The sequence below is a fragment of the Ostrinia furnacalis genome, unplaced genomic scaffold, assembly GCF_004193835.3.
Source record: "Ostrinia furnacalis isolate ACB-3 unplaced genomic scaffold, ASM419383v2 OfSCF7331, whole genome shotgun sequence".
NCBI classification, from domain to species: domain Eukaryota; kingdom Metazoa; phylum Arthropoda; class Insecta; order Lepidoptera; family Crambidae; genus Ostrinia; species Ostrinia furnacalis.
The window spans coordinates 298743-313249 of record NW_021137570.1 but is presented as its reverse complement, the minus strand read 5'-3'; the positions used below and the strand labels follow the sequence as shown (position 1 = coordinate 313249).

The window sequence follows — 14507 nt, the reverse complement described above, 5'->3', positions numbered from 1 at the left end:
CCAGGAGTTATTCTCGGATAAAAGTTTGGTCGAATCGGGCCTTAGAAGAAAAACTTTGTACAAAGACTTTTAAGTATTTTATTAGTAGTTAAGGATTCAGGATCAAAGGAAAAAAGGTGAGTTAAGTAAAAAATGTAAGACTCGGAAGTTATTACTCTGTCCATTAAGATTTTAATTCAAGTTCTTCTAAACGTAAATTGAAGTTATTACTGGTTAAAAGGAAAATTAATAAATAAAACAAGAAAGCTTTTAAGTGGAACTACAATAGAGCTTGATGAGGTAAGCTCAGCTTTTATAGCACTACTGGCGGCCGCCCGCGACTTCGTACGCGTGGATCCCGTTTTACCCCCTTAGGGGTGGAGTTTCGTAAAATCCTTTCTTAGCGGATGCCTACGTCATAACATCTACCTGCATGCCAAATTTCAGCCGGATCCGTCCAGTGTTTGGGCTGTGCGTTGATAGATCACTATGTCAATCAGTCACCTTTGAGTTATATATATTTAGATTATAGATCTGTTTCTGTACATCTAAACTTATATCATAAATGGAAAAGTACTTAGCTCTGTCTGACTACACCGCTAAACCATTTGTGACCTTAACTTTTTATCAACATTTCATTAAATATTGTAGTTACTATAGTTATGTATTTAAAGTTCATTCTAAATAATAAAAAGTACTAAGTATTACGATAGGGGCCTCATTATGAAGAGCGGACTCAAGCCATCGTCATTAAAAGTTAGTCTCTTTGATAATTATAAATCCATTCAAAAGTTTTGTTTGAATTCTCTTTTAAACTCTGGCACATGCGTTAATTTAAGATATGACTAAAAATATCTTGCTAAGTATGAGGGTCTGAGACTACGAATCTCTAGTAGACTCGACACGACACAAATACATACCTATCTACATACGAGTACCTACTTGTAACAAAAGTTCTAATAAATTTTTTTTTTGTTATACCTACCTGTAGGCCTAAGATGTGCACCGTGATAACTTTTATCGACATCAAAATGTATGGGAAAAATCGATAAAATGGCGTGATAACCGCTTATCACGGCGCGCATCTTAGGCCTACTGGTGTAGTCGACTTATTCTAGTACAAAATCATGAATTAAGTATTCTCATTCATTAAATACTTAGCTATATTATAATTTAGCATTTTGAATGTAAAAATCCGAATTATTCACTGATTCCACTTCTATCCTATTACATACCTTAGAAGATGGTCACATACATACCAACATTTATTTAGCAGTAAAATCGATAAAAAGAGATCTAGGAAATACAACTAAAGAGTCAACTTCTGGATCTGAAGTCGAACTAAATGAGGAATAATAAGTACCGATGAAGCAGTATTGACCGAGATATCTTCCCTTGACGACAGGGAACTTTCTCCGACCCTTCTTTAATAAAACTTCTCTTTCGAGAAATGATACTTTGATTTTTAAATTGTATCGCTCGCCTCGTTAAATGTTTTATTGTAAATTGTTACGAGTGTTCAATTCTTGTGATATTAAAATAAATTATCCTTAATATTTCTCTAAAATCTAGTTTTTGTAGTTTTAAATGAAACATTTTTTTCAATAGGCCAGCGAACGTTATTGTAGTCTAAAATTGTAGATGCTATTTTTTATGTACATTCAGATAATTGGAGTTATTCGATGTAAGTAACCGGCACATGCAAACACCGTTACACAATAAATTGTACCTACAGTTATATTTATTGTTTCTTGTAGCAATTTATGTGCTGTAGGATTCCGGCAGAATAGACTAAGCGACTAACGGTAAAATATGCGAATATCAGGCCAAATTCTCCATTTGCCTTTGTTAAATTAGAGGCAGTGGAGACCATAATCACAATAAAAAGGATGCAAGTATTATGATGATTTTTCCAGCACATTGCGTACTCTTAGATAGACTACTTGCTTACTTTGTCGAGAGAATAAAACGATTAAGACCTAGTTCAGACAGCGATTACCGCGTGGTTTCTGGGTGGTTCTCATTGGCGAGGCACTGAGGACGGTGCGGTTACGATTTGATGCATACGTATGAGAAAGCTGTTCAGTAACCACGCGGTTATCGATAGACATCGACATTCTTTAGCATTTAGTCCTTCTTCAGACGAATAAGGAATGCTAAAGAACTGTAAAATCGAGGTAAATATCGACTTACCCACATAATCCTAATGAGGAAGAACAGGTTGAGAGCCAGCCCCGCCAGCGCCGGCGCCTTGTGGATCCAGTCCACCTGGTGCTCGTGGATCCATAAGCACATCTTCGTGTCCCCCATTATTGCTAACTGTCAACAAATATGTATAAAGTTTTAAAAATTTCAAAAATTTTTTTAGAAAAGTTACATTAAAAATAACCAATTAAACTAACTGTTCGTAGGTAGGTGTGCTTGGAGTTTCCCTGCGTGATCGAATCAGAAATGAGGAGATCCGCAGGAAAATCAAAGTGACCAACATATTCTGCAGAATTTTCAAACTTGAGTGGCAGTGGTAGAGACACAGCTCTTAGAGCTGATGGTCAATGGAGCAGATAAGTTCTCGATTGGCCACCACGGGCCGGAAAACGTCGGTAGGCCGCCCACTGGGCCCTAAACAGTATGTATAACGTATTGGCGACGTTAGGTGTGCTCAATAGCGAGTGCGTTAAAAAATTATATGAAGATTTTAGTTCGTTAAACTCGCAGTCGCTAGCCAGAATACCTAACGTAAACTCATGGTAAGCACACTGAATGCAAATTTGAAGTGACAAATTCTCCATTTCCACAACAATGCAATATGCACAAATAAAGCACTATGATTGTGTTTGCCTCGTATGTTTCCACCACAATGCCGTTGGATATTGGAAGTTCATATCAGTGCATATGTCGCCACTTCAAAGTTATATAACGACTTATTTGAAAAGCTGGGACATTGTGTTGTATCGGAACCGATCGCAGACAGTTCAGCTGATAGTACGTTATGTCTGACTGTGGGTTTATTATTTATTTAAACTTTAAGCCACATAATAACCAAGGCGAAATGAAGTGCCTTAATGCAGAAAATGAGAGTAAACCTACATCATCATCATCATCATCATCATTTCAGCCACAGGACGTCCACTGCTGAACATAGGCCTCCCCCAATGACTTCCACATCGCACGGTTGGTAGCGGCCTGCATCCAGCGCCTTTCCGCTACCTTTTTCAGGTCGTCGGTCCACCTTGTGGGTGGACGTCCCACGCTGCGTTTTCCGGTACGTGGCCTCCATTCCAGAACCTTGCTGCCCCATCGGCCGTCAGTTCTGCGTACTATATGCCCAGCCCACTGCCACTTCAGCTTGCTGATCCGTCGGGCTATGTCAGCGACTTTAGTTCGTTTACGCATCTCCTCATTTCTGATTCGATCTCGTATAGAAACACCGAGCATAGCCCTCTCCATAGCATAACTACCTACATAACACATTACTATTGAAAGTTGGAAATATTGAAAGATGGTAGGTATTATCTCAAATAATAGGTATTCAGACTAATAGAACCAATAATTCTGATATCTACTGAAATTTTAAGACCATCAAAACTTATTTATACCGGTTTTTATGGGCCATTGATATTACCACTTTATTAATAAAAAAATGAACGATACATCGAGACAGCTATAAAATTTTACGACGAACGATATTAAAAACGTGAAATATTTAAACTCCAGAACAAAAACTTTAAAAATACAAAAAATATTTAATGTTTTTATTTAGCCGGTAATAGTGATACCGTTAACCGATAATTCCTAGACAATCAATTTCTCTCCCCATAGTTAGAGGCCTGAAAACTAAATTAGATCTTAATTATTTACAAAAAAGATTTTTATTTGCTCCGACACAAAAAAATGCCTCTGTTTCCATAGGCTATGAATCTAAGGAAGGAAGAAATCTAAGGGAGTATGTATAACGTTTTTACAGATCACAAGTATACCCTATTTGCCTCTCTTATTGTTGTGTTTGTCTTACCGAGGGCAATGTAATAATTCATGCTTGGGATGCATATTAAGCATCGTCTGAGTATGCATAGGTACACTTAGGTGGGATGTGCATTTGAGCATTGTTCTACTAGTGGTTTTTTTGCTTACCCCGTCGGGGTCCGTCGAAGGCACGATGCTGACCAAACACCTGGATATCACCCATACCGTGATGAATACGGCTGGAGCACCTGTGTAAATAAATAAGCCATTAATAATAAGCTCACACCAACGCGAGCAGTTCGCCATCGCCGGCGCGATCATAGGCCAATGACGGGTCGCGCGGACTGTCATGGGTCGCGTTTTTGTAAATAAGCGAAACTTCTGTAATCTACAACCTGATAAATATTTAATTGTTTCAGTGGTTGAGATTTCGACGAGGTCACTCGATTTTGTAACTTTACCTCAAAATATTTTTTTCCTTAGAGTGACAACTACTTCGTTAATTACCAAGCGAAAACGTGTCGATGAAAACTTTGTTAGAATGCCAACAATTTAACAACTTATTTCTATACAAAATAATTAGGGAGGTGACTTTCAACATTCTGAGAGCGCTGTTAAGAAAAGTTTGTTGAATAGTCCTAGTTAATTATTGGTAACTAATACTAAAACTATGGCTTAGGAGAACTAATTTACAAGAGAATTGTTTACTTACCCCAACCAATGGTAGTATAAACTTTTAATTTTATATTTTCTGCTGTGAAAGTTTCTACGACTAGCATGTACAAGTATAGACCTGAAAAAACAAAACTTGTTAACACGAGTATATTAGTTTGGTAACACGAATATATAATTTGGACTTAAAAGCAACAATTTAGTAAAATATCGCAAACATTTTTCTTGTCGAGAAATCAATCATGTACCTACCTAGCTAAATGGTTTTAGGTAATAAGTACGAAGTTTTAGCCTGATCGCTTCCAAATTTTGTTTCAAATTTAAATTATTCAAATCTTTCAATTATAAACTTTATTTTATTTAACAAATTATATTTAAACACAACCTAAAAGGCCAAGATTATGAAGTATGTCTCAAACGTGCTAACAAAAAAAAAATGTTGTTGAAATAAATTGAAACTGGTACGATATCCGACAATTTGAAGTGTAGGTACGCGCTCGTTTATCTGAAAATATTTGTATTCGCGGCGCGCCGCTATTATGGGAGAAATATTTGGGATTTATTCATGGTCAGGCGAGGACCGTATAATTTGGCGGTAAGTGCGCGCTCACGCACACGCGGAGCTTACTGCGGAGTTAAGGTGAAAGCGGATAAATCAATCGAATGAAAACGTATCACCTTTTAGATTCATACGTACTGTTTTATTGGGCGGTGTTTACGCCATTATGAGAGAAATATTTGGGATTTATTCATGGCCAGGCGAGGACCGTATAATTTGGCGGTAAGTGCGCGCTCACGCACACGCGCAGCTTATTGCGGAGCGCGGAGGTAAGGTGTATTATTTTAAGCCTTTTTTCACTCTCTCACATTTGCTTTAGTTAAGGAGAGAGACAGTATTTGAGAGACTAAATTAAGAGTGCACATTTTATAGCACATGGTCATAGCAACGCCACATCAACGCACTGCTGCATTATGACTCTACGTACGGTATAATTATACTGACTAGAACAAAATGCGTATGGGAACCATCTTCGAGCCCTGCTTTGACTTCCGCACTAAGCTCCGCTCGCATGTGTGTGTACTTAGCCTTATTTATATGCCGCGTGTTTGTTCATTGTCTTGCGCTTCTTGGCGGTAATTAAATTTTGCTTGAGGTTGCCATACAAAAGTGAAACAAGGGGTTTGCTTGTCAGGGGCTACAATATACTGTGTTAATGTCCCAAAATTACTTACAGCTTTAACTTTAGAAGAAAAGTAAGTATGACGGATTAGCATTCCAGTAAGAGAGCTTTGTCAAATCTTTTTTAATAATTTGCTTAAGAGTTTTTAAACAGTTTTCCCTACATAGTGTAATATATATATATATATATCTGTGGTGTGACTTCACGCAAAAGACCTATAACGCTCTCAGGGTTCAGTACAACAATGCCTTCAGGATGCTGATGGGGCTACCAAGGTTCTGCAGTGCTTCGACTATGTTCGCGGAAGCGCGTGTGGATGACTTCTACGCTATCATCCGTAAACGAACAGCGTCGATGCTTGCGAGGATACGGGAAAGCACCAACAGCATCCTGTCGGTTATCAAAGATAGGCCATCGTGTCCCATCTTTAAGCACTGGATTAATATTCACTTGCATGGATCCAGAAACCGGTTTTTTGACTGATTTATGTTACTACTAACCTAGTTTTTAAGTATAAGATTGTTACTAACACAATGTATGGATCATAATGGTCTGATAATAAACGTATTATTATTATTATAATATCAAAAATAATTTAACTTTAGAGTTAAGACTTAGTTCAGACTAGTACATTTGCGTCAAACCGTTTACCCGTACGGTTACCGATTCAGCAAAGCGGTTAGCGCCTTAACTGGTGTCTGAACCAAACTTAAGATTAAGATTACAAGTGGTCTGAAATCACCAGAATAAAATTGAATGGCTACTTTAAAGCATAGGTATTTGTAAAAATTTGTGATCTTACCTTCAACTAACATCCAGAAGAAATTAGTGAGATAAAAATAGTGCATACATATCACGAGTATCATACACGACGTTTGTTCATGCTGCGCTTCATCCGACCAATTCTGGAACAAAACATATTTTTATTTATATTTTGGATACACCGTACAGTCAGTGTCAAATAGTTCGTGACACCCAAAGTGGCCAAAAAGTTGACAACACAACCTTATTCCAATTGCAACAAAGACGTGTTGCGAACTTTTACGCTACTTTGGGTGTTACGAACTATTTGACAATAAATACACCGCTCGATAGACTACACAGTTTTATTGCAAAATCCCATCTATTACAACGTAGTTAGACAGATACCACAGTAATATGCCGTCGCGTCTGTACACTAGACCCTTGTTGAAAACTGGGTGAGCCAAAATTCGCCGTAAAGTAATTCGAAACGGAACCATTGAAGCCTTTGAATGAAACATAACACAAATACAGGGTGTCACTTGATAAATCTATTCAATTTAAATCATTTTTTTGTTTTCGTTGAAGTGCTATCGGTTTGCTCTTACTATTATGTGGAAAGTCTATAAATGAATAAAGTTTCTTACTTACACAGTGCATTCAAAAAGATTGATCAAACAATTTTATATCTGTATGCAAACACTTGGAAGTTTTATCCTCATAATAAAGATGAATTAAATAAGTGCTTCCAAAACTTTAAACTACTGTAAAACATTTATCGCCGAAATCTTAACGCTGCAAACAGTGGTTATACTAAACATAAAAACCCAAGTATCAAATAAAAAGATAATGAGTGCTGTTTTACTTTTATTGCTCTAGTAATGTATGTTTTACTGCAGTGGGGAAGCACTACTTTAAACGGATTTTAAAATAATTTCATTTTTTTAAGAGTACTAGGAAAGTAACTAATTTGAAAACTAATTTTTTTAAAAGTGTTAAACATATTATAATACTTACATTCAACGCACATTGCCGCGTGGTTAGTAGCATTTGTGTATTTGTTTCGTACAAATAAATTAATATTTAACACACCGCTTTCTTTTTATTTACGACCTTAATACTCTTTAGGCAAAAAAAAGTCATCTAAATATTTTATCGCAGAAATATTTAATTTATGTCATCCAAAAGAAGGTTTATCTTTCATTCACCCTGTATTTTCATACCCCTATAGAAATAACCACACAGCAAAGCGTTTTTTTGGCTCAACCCAAATGTGAGTTTCGAGCGGGTTTCCCATGTAAAGCGGATTGCAGGAACAAAATATAATCCCAAATGTTGCCGTGCACATGCCATACAAAATTACGCGGCGGCAAAAAGGTTAAGTTAACTGGGAAAATTATTCGCCGCTTTGAAAGTATAATCGGAGCTTTGCATAAAGTGCAGATGGACTTTAAAGTGCTCAGCAGCATTTTACGGTATTATCGGTTTTGTACCTGGGGGGAGGGTAAATATTCAGTTGTTTGGTTGGCAAATAGGAGTCTAAGGTTTAACTTTAACCATAACTATAACCGGTGTTGTTGTGTGAAGTTTGACAGGCTTTTGGCGTTTGTTGTAGTTATGTAAGATAGTGCAACCCAGGGTTAGTACTGTTTTTTATTGTTGTTTTTTAAACTTAGAAAAAGTGCATTTTTAAGGCAATTGTTGTTCAAAGTTAAAGCACTTGTGGGCAAAAAAACTAGTTGAAAATATTTTCTTTAATAATAAAATCTTCTTGAGTGGACTGAATTTTAATTTAGTTGCAAGTTAGTAATTAAAAAGTTTTTAATTAAGTGTGCGCTGTTCTAAACATAATATTAGCTTAGTTTTTAAATAATGTTATTTCAAACTTGTCAAACGAATTAATTTTTCAAATATATTGATGATATTATGTCCCGAACACCAATATACAAGGTGGAAACCATACTTGTGATCTCACTCGATTCTTTCTAAACCAATATAATCTATCAGTTTAATATGTTACCTATTATTGATATCGTTTGATTGAGCTCGTGAAGAACTTTCAGAATTTAACCAGTATTTCGATATCCTGTATAGTTTAGAAATAGTCGAGTGAGATCACTAAATCGTTTCTAACCTGTGTAATTAAATTATATAAAAATATACAGATAATCGTACTTACTTGTAAAGCTAAATTTAATATCCAACTACACGCTGATAAAATATACGTTGACATGAGATTTGTGTGTATTGTGTTTCTTAGACATCTGAGATCCCTGAAACAAACAAAAAAGGCTTAGAAAAACCATTTTTGGTTTAAAAAATACCCAAGATATTTGCACACGAAGGGTTCCCGTATTATCATTACTATTACCGTATATTAAACTTACAAAGGCACTGTAGAAATTAGTTCAAGTAGAATACCGAGATAAAGCGGAGCTTGGACAGTTTTTATTATATATTTTACTGAAGATAAGATAAGAATACTACTACTTTTCACTGTATTTTTAAGTGAGCAAAAATGCTGAGTTGTATATTTTAATCATTTTACTTTCAAAAGATAAGTTTTCTTAAGAGATAAATAGCTGCCTTTTGAAAATTTAAAATGGGTTTCTAACACGGTTCATCTTTAACGGCCATGAGGCAGACGAATAGACAGCGGAGCTCTAATAATAAGGGACCCTTGCACTCTTTGGGCAAGGAACCCCTAAACCCTGAAAGTTAATATTATGGTTCATAACCATTATTTGTTCCATTTTGTCGTAGCAGTAAGTGCCAGCCATTCGGTTAACGTTCGTAAATTGGCTCCGAGTATTAATATTCCTAATACGCGTAATTTGCAAGAACGTAATAAACCAAAGAAAGCTAACGAAAAACAAACAACTTTCAAAGTACAATAAAAACACGACAGAGACAATTTGTAAGTTTGTACGATTTATTTGTTTACATAGAAATGTTGTGATAACCTCAACTAATAATGTTTCTTTACAATTAAGTTTATTTGTTGGCGTTGTTTGATTATAATTTATTGTTAAGCTTGAAATATTGTTTGTCAGCTAACACTAATGATTTGAACTCAGATCATAGAAGGGAATGTCAAAAATCTCTTTCTATGATCTGAGGATTTGAATCATATAAAAAGGTTTTTAATTAATTAAATCCACTTAAACTTACTAACCAGTGTTCTATTTGGAAATTAGTTTGTTTGTTTCTATAATTAGTGATCCCTGCTTTCAAATGAATGTTTCATTCATCTTTGATTTGAATCTTTGATATCTGAAACTTGTAAAATAAGAAATGAAAAATATACATTGCTGAATAACTTATCAACAATTTGTATCCATAATGATGTTTCTGAGATTGCTAATTTCTTCTCTTTCTGGCTTGTTAGACAAGTTATTACATTGCCACCCGATGGTAGAAGAATATAACAATTTAATTCTTAATTATTATAGTTCTTAGCTTTCACATTTTCATCGTCATCTAAAATGTCTCTACGGGGCTAGACAGTAGACACTCATAATTTTTCGAAGTCTATAATACATCTATCTCTTCTACTCAAAGCTAGATGCCGCTATGAAAGATAGTGATGCGAGATCCGATACGGAAGCAGAACCAACAAGACTCAAATTGTCGAGACAACGGAACGTTTCTCGCTACGGTTCGTGAAAATGAAATAGGTACACTGGTACATTTCATTTGTAATTTTAATCTGAAACGTTAAATTATGCGCAAATAAAGGATCACTCGTAGTGTTTGCGGTCTTTATAGCTGTTATTAAATTTGATGACTTATTTAAACTTGTTATTTGTTAAATCACGACGACGATTTTGTAGATTGGGAATGTGAGTGGATCTATACGTTTATACATTTAAGCAGAATTAAACATGTTCAGTTTTTCTGCTTTACTTTCATTTCAACTGACAATAGTATAACTTTGATGCTTGAAAATAAATTTTCATGGACTAGCCTATTCATCTGTGTTGTAAAAACAGGTTTTAAATAATAGGCCAATATTCGTATTATTTTGCAGTAAGTAACAAACACAGTATACGCAGAGTTTACATGTTACTAGGTAATTGATTTTTAATGAAAAAAGCACGTCAACCTTCCTTAAATTAATAAAATAAGCAACACCCCATTCGCCTCGGTTTTCATGCAGATTTGTCTCGTTGAATAACTGAAAATGGTGTCTTTTAAATTGAATTTCCCAAGACGCAAAACATTTTCATCACTGTCAACATTAACCACTCCGAGCTGTCAGCGTGGCGTGGCTTCGATAAGCTTCCTACTCACTGCTGATTGGATTGGGGGATTCGTAACAAAATAATGCGAAATATCTTTGTCAAAACAAAGCTTGGAGTAATTCTGGGTATCAAAGATAACAATAGTCAACAAATGGAATAAACGGATACAAGCCTGCGGCGTTGCTTTTAAGGATTTCAGGCATTTTCAAAAAGTTTTGTTGGTGCGTCTTGTGATAAAAATTAAATATTCCAAATTTACCATGCCGCACTAAGCTAAATAAATGTCTAAGTATATCCTTGTGAGTCCTTGAGTATTGGTTGTTAGTCAGAACCCTACCTTAATGTACTGACATAAAAAATAACACTTAGGTATGTGGTAAAATTCATAAAACTAATTATTTATTTTTGCAAGTAGGCTTTTAAAAAGCACTTTTACATGTCCCAGTATTAACTCTACCACTGCTTCGGGACAATAAATGGGTCAGTGCTGAGAAGAAGCAGCGCAAGAAACTCAGTCACTATTGTGAAATATTATAAACAGCGTACTGCGTTGATTCTTCAAACCTTGCCTTAGGGGACAGTACAAGGTAAAAACAGAACCGTAGGCTTAAAAGGAAAATATTTTTAAACATAAAAGAATTTTTCTTCTCCCTCAATGTCGAAACCATGACGTAATAGAGATTTACGTATTTTATAATGAACCACATTTCATGCTTCCGTGGGCATTTAATTAAATACCTGCGTAATCGTATTCTTTTCGTTTAAGCCCCTGTTTTCTTAGCTGTAACTTATTTTCATAGAAAGCTTTTTGGTGTACCAGAAATAATAGTAAAAATAAAAAGAAAATCTACGAATTTTAAGAAATACTAAAATGCCCCAAAAAACATAAGATTTGTCCTACACTCATCTACATACAAATGAAAAATACCTATATTATGATAAAATCAGTAGTCCTACGCGTTGCGAACTTTTTCGCTTCTTTGGGTGTACATTTGTACCTTTATGCCATAATGGTTTTATACCTTTTTCCAACATGGGCTTTTTAGCGTCTTACGTCATCCATTGTACGTAATCGCTGCGGTGATTTAGAGAAATCTGTCGTTATAGTAAACGACAGCGATCCGTCGAAACGGTCTACACACAAATCGCTTCGCTCCAAATGCCCATATCTAAAGTACCGCTATGAATAACATTATGCCATTGCAAAGGCATTTCAGGGGTACTATTTCTAATAAAAGTGTGGACAACATCTATTAGTTTATTTTAGATTTTCATTTTGCTATTATCAAAAGTCTTTCTTCTTTGCAATTAGACCTTTAAAAGGCACATGTTTACATGTTTCAGCATAAAAATTGCATTACGATCTAGCCATCAATATAACCAGTGCTGAAAAAAACAACACAATAAACAGTAAAAACATTCACTGGCAAAACGTAGATAGGTACTACTCGTATCTACTTGTTTTCCTACTTTTATTATTTTAATATCGTCTTTTAAATCAGTGAATGAGCGAACAACGAATACCTACTTCAGTATCAACCAGTAGATAATTAAGTATACATATAGTATTTCTCCCACTATTTTATACTACAAGAAACTTTAGTTTGAAATTCATTTTCGTGTTGACACAAAGGCCGATGTTGGCTCGTTGAAAAAATGAATGTATGAATGAGCTGCTTTCGCACATATTTCTGTGAAGGACATTTTGCGTGACCCGCATGCCGCGTGCGGTTATTTTTTAAGTCCAAAAGGGATGGCATCCTTTGTGAACCATAAGCGGTCTTTTGTGATAGTTTTTCGCGGATTATAAAGGTTTCTGTGATAGGATTTAACTTTATGAAGGTATCTGTTTGACTACATTTACATCATAATATCAGGTGAAATTTCACCTGTAAATGTAAATGCAGCCTGGGATGGTACACAGAAATGTACCAGATAAAGGTCCAGTACATTTTGTTTGTGGAAGACATTAGCAGTTAAATCCAGTCTCTAGCTGTTAAATTCAGTCCTTAGCTGCGAACGTGGGAGGTGGATGGTAAATTACCCTACAACTATTTGCTGCATTTTTCATTAAAAAATAGACTTGAAAATCCAAATCACTTTCAGGTAGATCTTTAGTTTCAGTAATTTACAATGAACCTATTCCATTTGATAATAAGATCATAGATTTTTTCTTTCAAAACACAAATGAGAAGGAAATAAGCAGTTGATTTGACGTACTATACCTTCCTACGCAGATACGTAAGGTTCGTAAAGATAAGGTTATGGTTATGACGTCTGTGAGTAAATAAAATGACGCATAGGACACTGTTCATTCAACGACTACCGATTTGTTCGTGTCCACTCCGTAAACCGATTCTATGTTGCTCTATCTCCCATGGGGAGAAAAAGGACGAGGCGACGAAATAGGTTATGTCAAGAAACCCCTTGTTTGAATTCCAACCTTTTATGATGTATTTATAAGATACATTTCAAGGGAATTACCAAATTAGTTAATTCTTAAAGCTGGTAAAAACCAACACCAAATAAAATTATTGTCTTTGTAAAATGTTTGCACCATGTTTTAAGCGAATAAACATTCTATTCTTTTCTAAGATGTAATCATTCAGACTAGGATAAGATTTCCTTGCAAAAAAACTCTTATTTCAACTCGATAAGAACACAGTATCGAGCTTGATATGCAGTCCATACGAGGTTAATAGACGCTTGAGGGTATTCCATTGACCGGTACACCAGAGCCAACGATGTGCACTGAGCTGGGAGTAATCGCGCTATTTGAAGTCATCAGAGCAGGGCCTTTGTGACGGAGATATCCAATGTTTTAAGCTATCCAGAGCCGTATTATCTAAGTTCACAATCTAACTCAGTTCCTTTGGATTTGACGTTTGAAAATTCACATTGTACTTCTTGAAACTCGGTTACAATGTTTTTTTTTCAAATCAGGAGGATAATGAGGCTGGGGACGTCGATTTGGATGTGCCGTGCAATTAGGAAAATAGCGGTTAACAATTTGGCTGCTGATGTAGTGGACACATTGGCTATTTGCTCCGTGCAGTTGGCGTAGTTGGCTCAAATAATTAATTATATTAGTTGAAATGCTTACTTAAAGTATAAAAAGACAAAGACTGTGAGCGACAGCACGGCCAGGCTCAGCGAGTAGCCGCTCAGGTAAATAAGGCTGGTGACGTCGGTGGGGGACATGTTGGCTATTCGCTCTGCGTAGTTGACGTATTTGTATTATCATGACATTTTGTTCTGCAAATAAACTTATTTGATTTGATTTTGATTTGATTTGGCTTAAATATATTGGTTCAAATATACTTACTTAAAGTATAAAAAGACGAAGACTGCCAGCGACAGCACGGCCAGGCTCAGCGAGTAGCCGCTCAGGTAGATGAGGCTGGTGACGTCGGTGGGGGACACGTTGGCTATTCGCTCCGTGTAGTTGGCGTAGTTGGCTCAAATATATTGGATCAAACATACTTACTTAAAGTAAAAAAAGACGAAGACTGCCAGCGACAGCACGGCCAGGCTCAGCGAGTAGCCGCTCAGGTAGATGAAGCTAGTGACGTTGGTGTCAAGTTGACTATTCGCTCCGCGTAGTTGACGTATTTGGCTTAAATATATTGGTTCAAATATACTTACTTAAAGTATAAAAAGACGAAGACTGCCAGCGACAGCACGGCCAGGCTTAGCGAGTAGCCGCTCAGGTAGATGAGGCTGGTGA

General features: G+C 36.0%; 1 protein-coding gene across 4 annotated transcripts in view; it reads right to left on the bottom strand.

Annotated features, from left to right (window-relative positions):
* The window catches only part of Dh44-R2 (Diuretic hormone 44 receptor 2), a 35376-nt gene extending 21137 nt beyond the window's left edge, over window positions 1-14239 (bottom strand). For 3 of the 4 annotated variants that reach the window (XM_028319758.1, XM_028319761.1, XM_028319760.1), the window contains exons 1-6: window positions 13884-13987; window positions 8716-8809; window positions 6598-6700; window positions 4655-4735; window positions 4111-4190; window positions 2173-2298 (exon numbers count right to left, since the gene is read on the bottom strand). In XM_028319758.1, coding sequence (XP_028175559.1) covers window positions 2173-2298; window positions 4111-4190; window positions 4655-4735; window positions 6598-6700; window positions 8716-8809; window positions 13884-13981 — 582 coding nt within the window. In that variant the 5' untranslated portion in view covers window positions 13982-13987. Of the gene's footprint in view, window positions 1-2172; window positions 2299-4110; window positions 4191-4654; window positions 4736-6597; window positions 6701-8715; window positions 8810-13883; window positions 13988-14105 lie in introns of those variants that run through there. The other variant, XM_028319759.1, reaches the window with a different exon arrangement.
* Between the last annotated feature and the right edge of the window lie 268 nt (window positions 14240-14507).